This window comes from Vipera berus (assembly GCF_964194415.1).
Source record: "Vipera berus genome assembly, chromosome: 11".
Classification (NCBI taxonomy): Eukaryota; Metazoa; Chordata; class Lepidosauria; order Squamata; family Viperidae; genus Vipera; species Vipera berus.
In genome coordinates this window covers 2,110,214-2,126,894 of record NC_138214.1, presented here as the reverse complement: position 1 = coordinate 2,126,894, position 16,681 = coordinate 2,110,214, and the positions used below count along the sequence as shown (strand labels likewise).

Genomic DNA, 16,681 nt, shown 5'->3' with positions numbered 1-16,681 from the left:
ATATAAGTCTAAGTGCTCTTGCTATTAAAAATACTTCAAAAAACTAGCTGCTGTGTTTGCTTAATACATTAATCCTAGTTGTTAGTTTCTTTATTATTAAATTGTTTTTATCCTGCCTTTATTATTTGAATAAACAACTCAAGGTGGCAGAAATACATAATATGTTTCTCCCTCCTTATTTTCCCCACAAGAACAACCCTTGTGTGGTAGGTTGGCCTGGGAGAGTGTGATAGGCCCAAAGGTGCTTAAGGTGGGATTGGAACTCTCAGGCTCCTGGTGATTGGCCCAGCCGGCTTTCATACCTTAGGTAGGACTAGAACTCACCATCTCGTGATTTGCAGCTTGGGACTTTAAACGTTAGATCTAAGTGGCTGGCTTTAACCTTGATGAGGTTTTCTGTCAGGGCATGTTTGGTTGAACCCAGGCCATTCGTGGTTCAAAGCTGCATCTTTCTAAATAAATAAATCCAAAGGATCTAGGCTGCCAATGTTCTTGCAAACATATATTACATCTGTATTGTAATATGATGATTTCACTAGCATTGATTATGTTCCTAGTTGGGTAATGAAACATTTCCCAGAAAACAGACAAGCTCAGAGAGCACCAAGGACCCCACCATCCTCCTCCTCCTCCTCCCTTCTTCTCTAGTTAATGTTCCCTAGTTGGGTAATGAAACATCTGGAACAAAATCACCAAGCTCAGAGAGCACCAAGAGCTCCACAATTTTACCTTATTAAAAAAGCTATTTAAGAACACATCCTTCAGTGATCTTTTTCATGTTGCTCTTTATTTCCACTTTCATTATACTTCATAATCATACAAATTTCAGCATTTCAACCCATTTCTCAGGCTCATTGGCCAACCTCTTTTTCTAATCCTGTGTTTTACCTTCACATCAGCCAGGTAAGGAGGTGGTGCTTAGAAAACCGATGCTGTTGTAAGGTATGAGTAGACTCATAATGATGGGATTAAAAATGGGCTTTTTAATTCTCCAAGCCAAGGGCTTTACCCATTGGGCTCTGCCACCTCTACTTTTTATTATGTTTCCAGATAATTTCTGTGCAAATTGGAACTGATTTCAGTGAAAATAATGACCCCCCCATCCCCAGAATGAAGCAAGATCCATTTTTGTGTGAGTGTATGTACTAGAATTAAATGAAAGTGACAAAGAAATTAGGAATCATATATCTCTCCTCCCTCACGTGGTCAGGAGATAATGGGGAACTGATAGACCACATTGTGCCTCTTCATCAGCGCTCCCCTCTTATCACATTTTGTATCCACTCTATGTAATTTGCTACCGAAGTGAAGATATTGTACGGTTCATCCCTGGTACACTCCGCTCCACAAGTTGCTATGCCCGTTAGAAACCACGTGTCGTTCCTCTCTGTAGCAAACGGAGCTCCACTGTTGCCATGATAGACCTTTTTAACAAAGGTAGGATGGCCTGCACAGAAGGTATTGGGCAAAGGTTGGCTCTCGTTCGTCTGGAGACATCTGACCTGGTCAGCGTATTGGATGTCTGCACGTTGAAGGGTATTTGAGGTCTTCTGTAAATAATCGAGCTTCCACCAGCCGCTCAGTGTGCTTCTTCCATGCTTCAGGAGGTACTCCGTGAGCACCTTGTTTCCAATGCAAATTGGGGTGACGTATTTGTTCAGGATCAATGGTATGTTTAGCTCCAGAAGAGCTAGGTCATTTTCATACGTGGTAGCATTGTCGTAGCTAGGATGCTGGACCGCCCTCACGATTTGACGGAGCTGTTCAGAGTGCTCAAAAACGCTGGTGTCGTATTCTCCTGATTCAAGACAACAACCACAAACCCATCAGATGTGTTTCCAGGCTGACCAAGCTGTGTCACAGCTAAGAGATGTATCTTGTACCTACAGCTGGTATCTGCAACTCAATGAGGTGGTTGAAGTGAAGGAACATGGTTTGAAACACTTTTTTTTTAAGGAAAAGGCATTAGGACCAGGGTTCAGATGACATGGTTGACCCACATAAGCTTCAGCCCTAGGATAAATTATTCAGCCTGGTCCCCCAACAGCACATGATCATGGGTAACCTGGTCAAATGGGAAGTGGGCATTTTGATTGCTTCCCGTCATCTCCAAGGAGAATAACACTCTCTCCCTTTCATCTTTAAAAATTCATGGAAGCCCAGTCACATTCAGATCAAACCCATCCTAGGCAGAAGAGGGAGAGAGAAGCTTATCACCAACCCCACTACTGCTATGGGGAGGTTCAAGAGTGAAACGTAACAGAAACAGAAAGATGGCATTCTAAGGTCAGTCCAGATGTTCCACAGCTGTTCCAGGACTTCTTCTCTAGGTTAGCAGCACGAAAGCTGTTAACATTATGTTAAGCTTTTCTTTTAAGCTTATACAACATGGCTGCTATTAATTATTTCGGCTACAATAAACCTCCTCTAATCCTAGTTGGATCTGGGTACAGTCACAATGTGTAATGGTCTACGAGAATGATCTAGAGAGACAGAGATGCAACCTAGGTTAGATAAGAGGGGGCATAGCCTATAGTTGCAAGAAGGTCAGGAGGGACCTTTCCTAAGTTATCAGGCTGTAAAGGTGACAGTGCAAGAACTGTACTTTCAGAACTGCAAGATTCTGTTAATGTAGCTTCACAACAAAGTAGAATTAACTTGTGGACTTCAACTCCCAGAATTCCCCAGCTAGCCTGGCTGGCTGAGGAATTCTAGGAGTTGAAGTCCATCATTCTTAAAGTTACCAAGGTTGGACACCCATGCTCTAGACAATTTCCTCCTTACCTGCCACGACTGTGTGAGGCTTATAGTCAAGGCAATGCGCTGCTGTGATGACCCACTTATCACTAATCAGCACCCCTTCGCAAAATCCTTTTTTCTCGAAGCTGAACATATAAACCTGGGAGCAGATAAGTTGTGTCAGATTGTGACAAATGTGCAAAGCCAGGACAGAGGATCTTCCAAAGGCTGAACATTTTCCACCCATTAATACTTGCACTTTTCCTGGATTAAATCTCAACCCGTTTACCCTCATCCTTTCCAAGCGCAATCCAGTTCTCTGGTGACTTCCCCATGTTGGCTGAGGAATTCTGGGAGTTGAAGTTCCACCTGTTTATAGAACCTGCCCATTACATTTGTAAGTCATCATGGTTATGGAGCAGGTCATCAAGAGACCGGACCCATTTTTATGACCTTTTTGCAGTGGTCATGAAGCAGACAATATTGTTCAGAAAGCAAATTATTGTTCGCTATCGCAAGTAATGCCAGCTTTCAGCAAACATATCATAAAGTGCAGTCATGTAACTGCAGGACACTGTATTTAACTGTAAACCAGGTTGCCAAGTGCGCATGTGGTCATGTGACCTCAGAGAGGAGGGCTGGCCTTCAGAACTGGTTCATAATTACCTTTGGGGACTATCGATCATACCTTCAAACAATCACTAAGTGACCAGTTGTAAGTCAAGAATTACCTATAATTCCTCCTCTGAGAGTAATGATGTCTTTTTTAGTCTCTTAAAGGAAAATAAGAGGTGGGGCTGAGTTTGGTCTACATAATAATGAAATGATACCAATATTCCAGTATTTGAGGGGCTGCCACAAAGAAGAGGGGGTCAAACTATTCTCCGAAGCACCAGAGGGCAGGATGAGAAATACTGGTTGGAAACTGATCAAAGAGAGAAGCAACCTGGAATTAAGGAGAAACTTCCTAACAGTGAAGATAATTAACCAGTGGAAGCCTCCAGAAATCATGGGCTCTCCATCCCCCATCTTTGACTGCAACCACATTTGCAAGGATGCACTTAACCACGTCAGTTCTGAACTACCCAATTTCCTGGATTTGCATGGAACGTTGAACTCTTCCGTGAAAGAAGACAACATGGAGGAAGATGGAAAAAGGTATGTTGTGTACAAGATAAGATAAGAAACAAGGGATGGAAACCAATCAAGGAGGGAAGCAACCTGGAATTAAGGAGAAACTTCCTAACAGTGAAGATAATTAACCAGTGGAAGCCTCCAGAAATCATGGGCTCTCCATCACTGGAGGTTTTTTAGAAGAGACTGGACAGCCACTTGTCTGAGATGGTATAGGTTCTCCTGCTTGAGCAGGGGGCTGGACTAGAAGACCTCCAAGGTCCCTTCCAGCTCTATTCTATTCAATTTCAAACCAAGGAACTGATCATTTTGACAGATTCTTCACAAGAAGATGTGATGCAACCCCAAGGAATGCAGAGCATGTGATAGAACCACTAATTTAATTTGCCTACCTGCCATGGGACTTGTCCTTTCCAGCTGTTAAACCGACCCAAGCCTTGAGTAGGATTTCTCCGAGGGTTTATCTTCGCTTGGTGGCTTTTGGTATCGTTGACGTGGCTCTGGTCCGGTGACAATCTGGGTGTTATGTCTCCTGGAAATGTAATTATTCCACAAGAAAAGGGTCCTGGGAAGAGAAGGTGAGAAACAAATTATCCAACCACAATCTGGGTCTTGTGCATGCTTAAAACAGAGTTGGGGTTGATAACCACCTGATTCTTATGGGAACAGCGCTACACAACATCCTTTCTCTGGGAGAAGGAGGTGATGGACAAGAAGTGACATAATAGCAGTGGGGTGACATGAAAGCAGTGTTCCAATATCTCAGGGGTTGCCACAAAGAAGAGGGGGTCAAGCTATTCTCCAAGGACCCTGAAGGCAGGACAAGAAGCAACGGATGGAAACTAATTAAGGAAAGAAGCAACCTAGAACTCAGGAGAAATTTCCTGACAGTACAAACAAGTTAATCAGTGGAATGTCTTGTCTCCAGAAGTTGTGAATGTTCCAACACTAGAAGTCTTTAAGAAGATATTAGACAGCCATTTATCTGAACTAATATAGAGGGTCACCTGCTTGAACAGGGGTTCGGATAGAAGACCTCCAAGGTCCCTTCCAACTCTGTTATTCTATATTATTCTAAGAAGGATAATGTTTGGAGATGCTTGGTCACTGCTGTGACCCATCTGACTTGGTGAGTGAAACCATCTCAGCAATGCATCTCATTGCCAAGTTATCCTACAACCACCACAGTCTCGATGCATCAGAGACAAAAGAGATTCTCAAATGAAAGATGATTGAGATGGGCAGCTATAGAAATGGAATGGATAAAGAAATAACCCCCAGCTTTACCTGATGGTTCGCAGGTCTTCTGATCGTCTAACAGATTGTATCCATCAACACATGAGCAAGCGGGCTTTCCTCTTCGCTCATTTCTACAAATCTGTTCACAACCTCCATTGTTTATTGAGCAAACATCTTTAATGATGAAAGGGAAAGAATAAGAATAAGCTTACTGGGATGAGAGGAAGTTGCTCTATTGGATACTTGGATTTGAGTCTACTTTGCAAAAGTACTTTCCATCTAATGAAAACATTCCCTGCAAGATGGAAGGATGGAGGTCCCACATCTCTACTCCAAGAAGGTCTTTGTGCTCTGGTCCTGACTCCTGTTCTATTGTAAAGCAGGGGGTTCACCCTTGGAAACTTTAATATTTCTGGACTTCAACCTCAGAATTCCCCACCCAGGTCTTAAAGTTGCCAAGGTTGGACATCTGTGGCAGAACTTCATAGTTCCTTTGCCACTTACCTTCCAGACACCTGATGATAACTCCTGATTCTGTGACCTAAACACAGACTGGATTTTTACCTAGGTTCATTATTTTCAGTGGAATCTAGAATTCCCACATTCTTTACCTAAAAAGGTCATGAGGGGTGTGGCCAGCTAAAAAAATTAAGTGTTCCACAAGGAGGTGGTAGATAAGTCCAGAGTCTTCTATGAATTGAGACCTAGATTGCCAGATGTGTGTGGATGGTTTTTTGAAGGAACACTTACCAATATATGTCTTCCAAAAGGCCACCTGCAAAAATGCACAATATTTTACAACACTGCATTCAAATAGAAGTAGATTTAATTCTAAATTCAGACCCAAAGTTCATATGTAGTAATAATCTCATCATTTTTCAGGTATACCCTGTCCCTCACCATGTCCATAAACTAGACAACAGATCTACAAGCCTCATGCTTTGAGAAGGCCCTCTTGGTCATCTCCTTTGATTTCAAATCTAAATAAAGCTTCTAGACTTTATTGGTCCATATAGGTATAGGTACTTGGAAGAATAAAGTGATACCTACTGAAATTGAAGGAAGTCATATTGGACCTGATCTTGAAAGTCCTATGGGATCTATTCTGCAAGCTATGCATTGATAAATTACGTAGATTCCTGAGAAAGGAAATGATTTGGCACCCATCCATCCCAACTCAAATCAGGACCAGGAAATTCTTCTGGAAAAACCTATTTATGGCACCCTGATCAGGATAGGGATCAGAAAGGGCAAGATGGTGGCTGTGTAACAATCTGAAGTGAGTGATCTGGAATTACAAGATTGTTTGATTAGTAGGCATTTTGTTAGTTGAGGAGGAGGAGGAGGAGGAGGAGGAGGGAGGAAGGAGGAGGAGGAGGAAGAAAGAAGAAAGTAGAAAATAAGTTCTCTTGATGCCTATAATCACCGTTTGAGCTTCATCTTCAAACACTTCTCGGGCCTCTTCAAAACTGCATATTTCCTCAATGCATTCTCGTTCAAGATTCCCTTGACGAAGCTCTTCAAGATGTCCAGTATTATATCTTCTATATCGGTGCAAGACAGAGCTTGCCTTTTGCTGATTAATAAAAACTACAGCATGAAAAATAATGAGAGGTGATAGACACAAATGTTCTCTAGGTGAACACCAAAAAAATATCAAAAGACGTTTGAGGTATTCCAGTTCTGCTTCATAACTGTCATCCTGTTTTTTATATATTATTTCATCCAAAAGAACCACGCAGCCTATTTCATACTAGCTTAGAACAGAATTCAAAAAAAGAAAATACTTAATTCTATAAGAGCCTTGGTGGAGCAGTGGGCTAATGCCTCCTTAAGTAACACCAGCTGCCTGCAATTAGTGCAGGTTCGCATCCCACCAGGCTCAAGGTTGACTCAGCCTTCCATCCTTCCGAGGTAGGTAAAATGAGGACCCAGATTGTTGGGGGCAATTAAGCTGACTTTGTAATAATGCCGCTTGGGGTTTGTGTGAAAGCCCTAATAAGCAGGCATATACATAGAATGAAGGCTACTGCTAAGCTTGTAAGCCGCCCTGAGTCTTCGGAGAAGGGCGGGATATAAATGGAATTAAAATTAAAAAAAATTGGCAATATGACTACCTAATATTTTTATTTCGTTTAGCCTAACATTCACAGGAGGACTGTAGATTGTCTTTATTGAGACAAGGAACATCTTCAAACTGTATGATTTTGTTGCAAATTTCACTGGTTAATATCAAAAGACTAAATTATGAAATGCAGCTGATAAAATCAAAGGCAGCTCTGCAATGTTTCATCACCTTCCCCAGGAAGATAATAATGAAACTTCCAATTTGACTAGTGATTTTTATCGCTAGTTATCAATAGAAGAGATTTCCACGATGGCTCAGTAAACCTTATCGACAGCAATAGTAACAGAGAATACCCTAAAATGAACAGAAGAAATTCACAGAAATTTATGAAGGCTGTAATTTAGCCTTTTTGAATTAACATTTTCAGCAAATAGAATACCAATGCACTGGGGATTCATTGCAGTGTAAATTCCTTATAAACAATCCCAATTCTATTTGAAATATACATTTGGGACTACTAATTCCATTATTATAAATGTTTTTTCTAACTTTTCAAATTGGTATTTGTTCATATAGCAGCATGTTTTAATAATCTGTTTCTTTTTCCATTTTTATTTCCCAAATCTACACTTTATGGGTTGGACAGATGCAAAGGCCACATAAATCAAACAAGTGGAAAAGGTTTAGGGTTGCAAATTTAATTTATATAGTGACATGGGAGCAAGTTCCATTAAGCAACTATGCGTAAAGCTGCAATTGCAACGAATGGGTCTTGTTTTGTCCATCCAATATCTCTGCTGTCTTTAGAAGCTTTAAGTTAAACTCATTTCCAGTGGCTTACTCCTTAACTGATGACCGAACCAGTCTTTCATCTCCAGCCGAAAGAAACTTAGCTGAAAAGGGAACCGACCTGCACACTCGGAGAGAAGAAGGCAACCCAGCAGTCCGAGGATCAAGGCAAAGCAGCGGTGAGCCATTTTCTTTCAACTTCAGACCAGCTTTGCTAATGTCACAGGAATGGACACCTCTGGATCACTCGTTCCAAAGTGCAAGTACATATTTGTTTTGAGCTTAACACAGAGGTCATCCTTTCCATCAAGGTCCTTCCGTGGGCCTTTCCAGGTGCTTAACAGCAGCCTAAACAAGGTGCATTAGTTTCTTTAGGACATCACCCCTGCTAAAAGGGGTTTTTAAAAGGGTTTTTCCCACCCAGTCATGCCCATGAAGACTATACTGGTCAATAACTGGTTCTTCCATTTCATAAGCATGCTGATGGACATCCCAAAGGTGCTTTTTTTAAAAAAAAAAGGCAACTGGACTTTCTGGGTATGTTTCTTTGAAAATGTTTCACTTCTTATCCCAGAAGCAAAGAAGCCAAACATTTTCAAAGAAAACAAACAAGAAAATCCAGTTTTGAAAAAAGCACCTTTGGGACAACCGTATCCTGGAGGATTGAGAATCTCCACAGCCAGGTGGATGGACCCACCTCTTGTCTATTCTACCATTTGACCGCGGTGTAGGAAGAGGGTGGGAACTGAAGACCAAAACTTCTGAAAGACAGTGAGTTCCCTTATATCTAGCTCATGTTTCTCAGTGATTTGCAATAATTCAATTAAAGTAATCTTGGCCTAGGATTCTCCAAACAAAAATAACTAAATGCAAAACCAGCTTTGAGAGGTCTCCATTCAGAAGCACTTTCCCTTGTTGAACGATACCAAGGCAGCTAAAAGATGAGTAAATACTGTGAGTAATTAATCAAGCTGGCAGATCCTGCTGGTGTGCTAATAATGTTCTCAACTGTTAAAAAAAGCACTTAAATGTATTTTAAGGCTGGGCAGCATTAACCGAAGCATTGTATCCAGATCACGACAAATTCCGTTGTAGTCTGTGATTGTTGGAGTGCACCTGGAGGCTGGGATCCAGGTCCTCTAAAAAGGGTACAGCGAAGTCAAAGGTTATTAGGAAGTCTGGAATCTAAGGCCTATGAGGAGCAGCTGAGGTCATTGGGATATTTAGTGCATAAAAAAGAAGAGTGTTGCAAAGAAATTTTTATTTTATTCATTTCATCTCTCAGTGCCTTGTTTTGAGAATTCGGATGGATGGATGGATGGATGGATGGATGGATGGATGGAATTCTAATGATAATATAGCACTAGAACATAGAATATCAGAGGTGGAAGGGACCTTGGAGGTCTTCTAGTCCAACCCCCTGCTCAAGCAGGAACCCCTATATCATTTCAGACAAGTGGCTGGTCTCTTCTTAAAAACTTCCCGTGTTGGAGCGCCCACAGCTTCTGAAGGCAAGTCGTTCTACTGATTGATTGTTTTCACTGACAGGAAATTTTTATTTGGTTCTTGAAAGACCAAACGAAAGTTTCTTTGTTGATTCATTTTTAGTTATATAAGCATATCCAAGCATGTTCGTTCTGGTAAGCAAGATTGTTGATTTGTTTCTGGTTTCTTTCAAGATAATTTGATTTCTGGCCTCAATAATTGATAACTACAATGAAGCAAGCAAAAAAAAAAGATTTGATGTAGGATAATGGTGCCAGTGAAAGGGATCTGGAATGAAAGGGTAATGCAATGTAAGCAGGAAAAGTAGATATAGTCTCAGCTAATAAAAGAGGAAGATGTCAACTGAAATCCAAGGATGGACAACAGATGGCCCATCCATCCATCCACTACCAAACATGATTATCTTGACTGCTTCTTCTGGTTCCTGTCCTTGATTCCTTTCTCATTTCATATTGCAAACTCTTTAGATCAGATTCAGAAACTCTGAGCAGTTTTTTTGGTCAAAAGTGGGTCAAGTTTCATTCTCCTTGTTGGTGCTAGGGAACTCATAGCAATTTGTTCTAACCAAGAGCTGACGAAGCAGTTTGGAGTCAGAAAAAAATTCCTCCTAAACATCTCCTTCTGTGCCGGTTGATCTGGACCAACATTTCAAAATGTGCTGTGCTTCTCAAATTCTCCTCCAAAGTTGGGGCTTCTTTCTCTGCCATCCATAACTCTGGGATCCATAATCCACCTCCAATGTACACCCAACCATATTTCAAAACTGGATTCGTATAGCAGTAAAGTTACAGTCCCTGGGCTGATTAATATCTTTCCCCTGTGAATTCTTCCCTCTTTCCACTTAATCCTTTTGCAGATTTGGGTGCCTGCTAAGTCAATTTAATGCAGCACGGCCTATGAGTTAGAGATTGAATATTTCTGGCTTTTTCGCTCCTCTTATATTGCAAATGAGTTGCACCGGCTCAGTTTTGAATAACGAAGATCATCCAAGCAGTGAAGCACCTCGGATACAAAAGGTTAAGGCATCTCACAAATACAAGGACAAGCAAGAAGGCAAATGAGGAATTCTTACTGAGGTGCAGAAAGGCAGAAAGGTGCGTCTTCTTTCCTCCTCTCCTCCCCCCCTCATAAAAGTGGCACCTGAGTCTAATTAGCCATGCAGGAAAATGTGTGGTTGTGGGTTTGCTTCAAGAAACATGTGCACGCACGGTCATAAAAAATCTCACACCGTTTTGTCTGAGTCTCAAGAGTCTCCACAGGAAGGTAATATAACACCTGTTTTTACACCTGTAACCAGGAACGGATTAAAATCGCACTGCGACAAACACTGCAAAATCTCATCAAAAGAGCAAAATAATAAAAGCAGGTTCTAATACAGGCTCAAAAAGGGACGCGGTGGCTCAGTGGGTTAGGACGCTGAGCTTGTCGATCAGAAGGTTGGCAGTTTGGCGGGTCGAATCCCACGTTCTGCGTAGCAGAGTGAGCGCCTGTTACTCGTCCCAGCTTCTGCCAACCTAGCAGTTCGAAAGCATGTAAAAATGCAAGTAGAAAAATAGGGACCACTCCGGTGGGAAGGTGACAGCGTTCCGTGCGCCTTTGGAATCTAGTCATGCCGGCCACATGACCATGGAGACGCCCTCGGACAAGCACTGGCTCCTTGGCTTTGAAACGGAGATGAGCACCGGCCCCTAGAGTCGGAAACGACTAGCACGCATGTGCGGGGGAACCTTTACCTTTACCTAATACGGGCTCATTGTCCCTTCAGAGGAGTGTCTTTTTTCCTGCCTTCTCAAAGTTCCTACCTGTTATGAAGCCTGGCTAACTTCATTGTCCCATAATGCTGCTTTTCAATTTATTTTTTTATTCCATTTATATCCCGCCCTTCTCCGAAGACTCAGGGCGGCTTACAAGCTTATTTACCTCTCTATGGGTTTTTTTCCCTTTCTCTCTCTATTCGAAAGTGCTCGGCTGTCCCTCCTTCAGGAAAGAGAAGCAAAATTTTCATATTCTTCACATCACCAGCTCTGTTGTCTTCCTTGGATGGATAGCAGAACTAGAAAAGGGAAGTTATGGAGCAAAAAGTCATTCTTAATCCCCTTTTTATATCCCAATAAATCTTAGCCTTCTTACCTGGAGACAAGATGTTGGAAAGAAAGTGGAGAAGAGCTGAGAGCTAAGCCTTCGACCACACAGAAGGCTTGGTGATTCTATACAACATAATGAATTGAAAACAGGATCACTGATGAGGTTACCTAGTTTGGGTAATGAAACGTCTGCAAGAAAACAAGCAAACTCAGAGACCACCAAGGACCCACAGTCGTCTTCCTCCTCCTCCTCCTCCTCCTCCTCCTCCTGCTTGTCCTCCCCCTCCATTTCCCCCTCCTGCTCTACAGTATTTGCCCCTCCTTCTCTTTGTCCTCCTACTGCTACTATTTGTCTTCCTCCATGTCCTCCTCCTCTTCCTCCTCCTCCTCCTCCTCCTCCTCCTCCTCCTCCAAACAGGGGTCTGGCAACCTCAGACAACAGTCTTTCAAGAATCTTTTTTCTTTCAGAATGATGTTTTCCCGAAGGTCAGTCCCGAAATTGGCTGGGCAATCTCAGCACTGAAATCCCCACCAATGTTTTCCCCCATTGCAGAGTGGAGGTGAGTGGAGGATAGTGATTTAAAAAAACACGCAATAAACAAAGCCTTCCTAGAGTTTTCTGCATCACTCAGGCATGCAGAAAGCGATGTTTGTAGATATTGGTGGCCAATGTTACCATACATAGAGAGATTTAAATAACAGCAGTGGGCTATTTATAGCATCGTTGCAGGCACCTTTCCAACATATCACTCCCACCCCGGCATCCTTGTCTGTTGTTAAATAGCTTATCAAAATTAAATAAATAACAGCCACAGCGACTGCTGGAAAATGAGGTTTCTCCTCTTGGTTTCCATGACATCCAGTCCATTCCTTTCACATTCCAGGTGGAATTACAGACCAGCCTGTTGGGCAGAGAGAGGTTTCTTGGCCATTCCTAGGGCTGAAATGGCTTTTATTGCAACCTCAGGACGAGTGCCTTTTGTTTAAGACACCCTCCCAGGTTTCTCCTCCCCCAAATAATGTTTATAGATCTTTTTTGTTTTTGTTTTAAGAAGCTCTTGTCTATTTTTAGAAGTAGTGGCTCAGTTGAAGCCAACACTGTTGCCAAAGTGAATTGGATCCACCACTGGGGAAATCTGAGATTACTTTGGGATGATCACAGTGTGAAGCCAGTTAATTAAGTCAGTACCTCTAATCAAATCTGGAAAACACTGCATTTACCTAAAAGAAAGATCACTTCTACCTACTCCCACCTCCATCAAATAATTTAATAATAATAATTGTCCCCAGTTTGTTGAAGGTAGAGTAGATGTGGCTCGCTCGAGAAAGAAAGAGACCAAATCAATAGCTCATCAGCGTGCAACACCCAGATGAGCAGAGATTAACACCAAGATTAACATTGGACCAATAATCAAGCAGTAAACAATACCCCAATTAAGGACTACCAACTCTGACAAACCACCAAGCAGGAAACCACAACCTCATAAAGGAACCACCAAGAGCATTCTCACCAACACTCAGGGCAAGCCACTGGTGTATAAATAGGGAACAAACCCCACTCGCTTCTAACACTGATGATGTCGCCATGAAATATCTGCAAGAAAACCACTAAGGTCAGAGAGCACCAAGGACTCCACACTCCTCCTCCCCCTCTCCACAAAGCCTCCTCCTTTCTAGCACCAGTGACGTTACCTAGTTGGGTAATGAAATGTCTGCAAGAAAACCACTAAGGTCAGAGAGCACCAAGGACCCCACACTCCTCCTCCCCCTCTCCACAAACCCTCCTCCTTTCTAGCACCAGTGACGTTACCTAGTCGGGTAATGAAATGTCTGCAAGAAAACCACTAAGGTCAGAGAGCACCAAGAACCCCATACTCCTCTTCTTCCTCCTCCTCCTTCTCTCCACAAAAACCATTCCCTTCTAGCACTGGTGATGTCACCTAGTTGGGCCATGAAATGTCTGCAAGTAGACCACCAAGCTCAGAGAGCACCAGGGACGCCACTTTCAGATCATCTGAGGACATAAAGAAGGCCACAGGGGCGGAGAGTCAGAAAGGAAATGTTTACAACATCACAAGAGTTCTTACAGCTGACAAATAAGTGTTTGTTTAAGCTCAGCACATGGAGGCTGAGACAGCTAAGGGACCATGTTGTGACAAATCAATGATACAAATTCCTTGGATTTTCAGAGCGAAGAATAAACACCAGCTGCGCAGGGCGAAGGAAGATGGTTGTTCCAATCAACACCCCAGGGAGCTCTTTAGCACACCTCAAGCAATTATGGGTCAGCAAACTTAGATTAAATTGGACTTCCCTGCTGTGGATTTAAAAAAGATTTCCTTCCCATTCTTAAGAGATTAATCGGAGCTTTTTGGAAACAGTCTTCCAGAGCTGTGCTTTGAATTGTCCAAGGTAGATATGACCCACACACCATCCTTCTAACATTTTGCAGAGGGTCATGGAGATGTGCTTGCAACAGTCCCCAACTTTTAACAAATTAACGTCCCAAGTCTTCCTTGTCAGACTTCAATGTTCCTATGATGTACTTGCAGAGCATCAAGTACTTGGCAAGGCCACGTTTGGAATCCTGTGTCCAGTTTTGGTCACCATGATACAAAAAAGATATTGAGACTATAGAAAGGGTACAAAGAAGAGGACCAAAGATGATTAGGGGACTGGAGGCTAAAACATACGAAGAATGGTTGCTGGAATTGGGTATGTCGAGTTTAATGAAAAGAAGGACTAGCAGCATTCCAATATCTCAGGAGTTGCCACAAAGAAGAGGAAGTCGAGCTATTCTCCAAAGCACCAGAAGACAGGACAAGAAGCAATGGATGGAAACTAATCAAAGACAGAAGCAGCCTAGAAATAAGGAGAAATTTTCTAACAGTGAGAACAAATAACCAATGGAACGGCTTGCCTTCAGAAGTTGTGGGTGCTCCATCACTGGAGGTTTTTAAAAAGAGATTGGACTTTGTCTGAAATGGTATAGGGTTTTCTGCCTGAGCAAGGAGTTGGACTACCGTAGAAGTCCTCCTAGGTCCCTTCCAACTGTTATTCTTTGTAAAGCATTGATTAAAGTTGGGTGAATTGATTTCCATGTCTCTTTTTCCTGCAGGCCTATCCATTTTAGCTTCTGGCTCTTTCTTCTTTTTCCCTTCATTCCTACATTTGCTTTCCATGTTCCAATGTATATGTTTCCACAGTGGTGATAAAGGATACCCTACCGTTCCACAGGCAAACTTCATTCACTCCCAAAATCTATGGGATGCATGCTGAGTTTTCAGAGAAAACTGCGGTTTTCAGTCCGTTAAATGTTGCTGGCTATAGGTGATGCTCATCTCCAGCACTGTCCAAAGACACTTCCATGGTCATGTTGCCAACATGATGTCACAGAGCATTGTTACCTTCTCACCAAAGTGGTACCTATTTGTCTAGTCGCATTTGCATGCTTTCAAACTGCTAGGTGGGCAGGAGCTGAGGCAAGGATGGGAGCTTGCCCCTGTCTGTGGTGCTTGGGTCTCGAACATGGGCTGCCGGCTTTCCAGGCAATCAGCCGCCCTTTCTGCCCTTTTGGAGAATAGAATTGCTTTAAAAAGACCAAACAGAATCCTATTTCTATGTCTCATGTATACCGGAGGACTTTTGCTTGACTTGTCAGTTCCTAAAAAATTCAAGGGAATTTAAATTACTCTGACTTGCCTGCACCAGCCAGCAGGATCTGGCTTCTCAATCTGTTAAATATTTTGTTAGAACAGTGCCAGGGAATGTTGTAATGAAAAAGAGGTAGTAATGAGACAAATGGAGTAGATGTGTAACAATTTATTAACTGCAGAAAGAGAAACTTCTTTTACGGGGAGCCAAGTGAGAAATTTTGAAATGGTTGTAGGAGACCGAGAACTAAGGAAAAATTTCCTGACAGTGAGAACAATTAATCAATGGAACAGCTTGCCACCAGAAGTTGTGGGTGCTCCATCATGGGAGGTTTTTAAGAAGAGCTTGGACAACCATTTGTCTGAAATGGTTATAGGGTCTCCTGCTTTGGCAGGGGGTTGGGCTAGAAGACCTCCAAGGTCCCTTCCAACTCATTTATTCTCTTATTCTGTTATGATCACAGAGCATAGAATGGTGGAATTGGAAGGGCCCACAAAGATCGTGCAGTCTCGTCTTTCCCAACCTTGGCAATGGGACTTCAGCTCCTAGAATAGCCCATCCATTTTTTCTTCATTCCTCCTCTTCTGCAACTACCTAGCACAAATTCACAAACTTCCACGCCAATAAGAAAAGTACTTGATTTAAAGAAAAAAATAGGTGGGAAATATACCAACCAAATGAAGCAAATGTGTTAATTTCAGTCGTTGTCCATTTTCCCTCCAGGATTTATCACTGAACTCTCTTTTTTAGTAACTTCACACTAAAGGGGTGTTCGTTCTTTTAATCATGTGGTGCATTTTGTCCATATTCTCCTAAAGCCTGCATTTTGGCAATAAGGATTGTTGTTGAAATTTGCATTTGGGAAGTCAGAGAAATGTAATTTCAAATGACTGCAGATGGATTCTGCTTCTCGGCCCACAGACTAGTCTCTGCTCCTTGTGAGTGCTTGCAATGTCTTTAGTTTTTAAACTGGGGGAGGAGAAACCCAGTTTAAAAATCACCCCGCCTTTTCCCTCCAGGATTTGCACTCTTCAGAAGGATCTGGCTGGTTCCAAGAATGAGCCTGGATCATCACAAGCTTTCCTATCCTTTTGAAATCCCTTCCCTGCCAATATGTTTGGCATACACCTGTTGGCAAGTTCGCCTGACTGCGTCACACATGGGGTTGGATTACAGTCAGGAATTGACCAAGGCTTCGTTGCCTCTTAACCTTTGGCAGATGTAGCTATGGTTATTTCTCTGAGTCAGAGAAAAGGCTTGGACTGGGGGAGGGGGTGCATTTTAAGAGGGGCATTTCCTATGGAGGGGATCTTCCTCCACTACCAAGTACAGGGATAGTTTACTGCTGTCTGAAGACCCAAAAGCAGCAGCTATTCAGGCAGGAGAAGGTGGTATGGTGTATTGGTGGAGGTGTTAAACCATCTCTGTGTGTTTAATGGGGGCTGGCATTTTTGGATGAATCCTGGTG

The 16,681-nt window shown here is 42.5% G+C and overlaps 1 protein-coding gene across 1 annotated transcript; it reads right to left on the bottom strand.

Moving 5' to 3' along the window:
- Positions 1 to 1,250: 1,250 nt before the first annotated feature.
- LOC308673046 (coagulation factor IX-like) lies at positions 1,251 to 8,157 on the bottom strand (the record flags this gene model as incomplete). Its single annotated transcript, XM_081336423.1, has 7 exons — positions 1,251 to 1,798; positions 2,785 to 2,899; positions 4,266 to 4,438; positions 5,161 to 5,286; positions 5,863 to 5,887; positions 6,539 to 6,702; positions 8,091 to 8,157. The coding sequence occupies 7 exons, from the start codon at positions 8,155 to 8,157 to the stop codon at positions 1,251 to 1,253; spliced, it is 1,218 nt and encodes a 405-aa protein (XP_081192549.1).
- Positions 8,158 to 16,681: the final 8,524 nt, after the last annotated feature.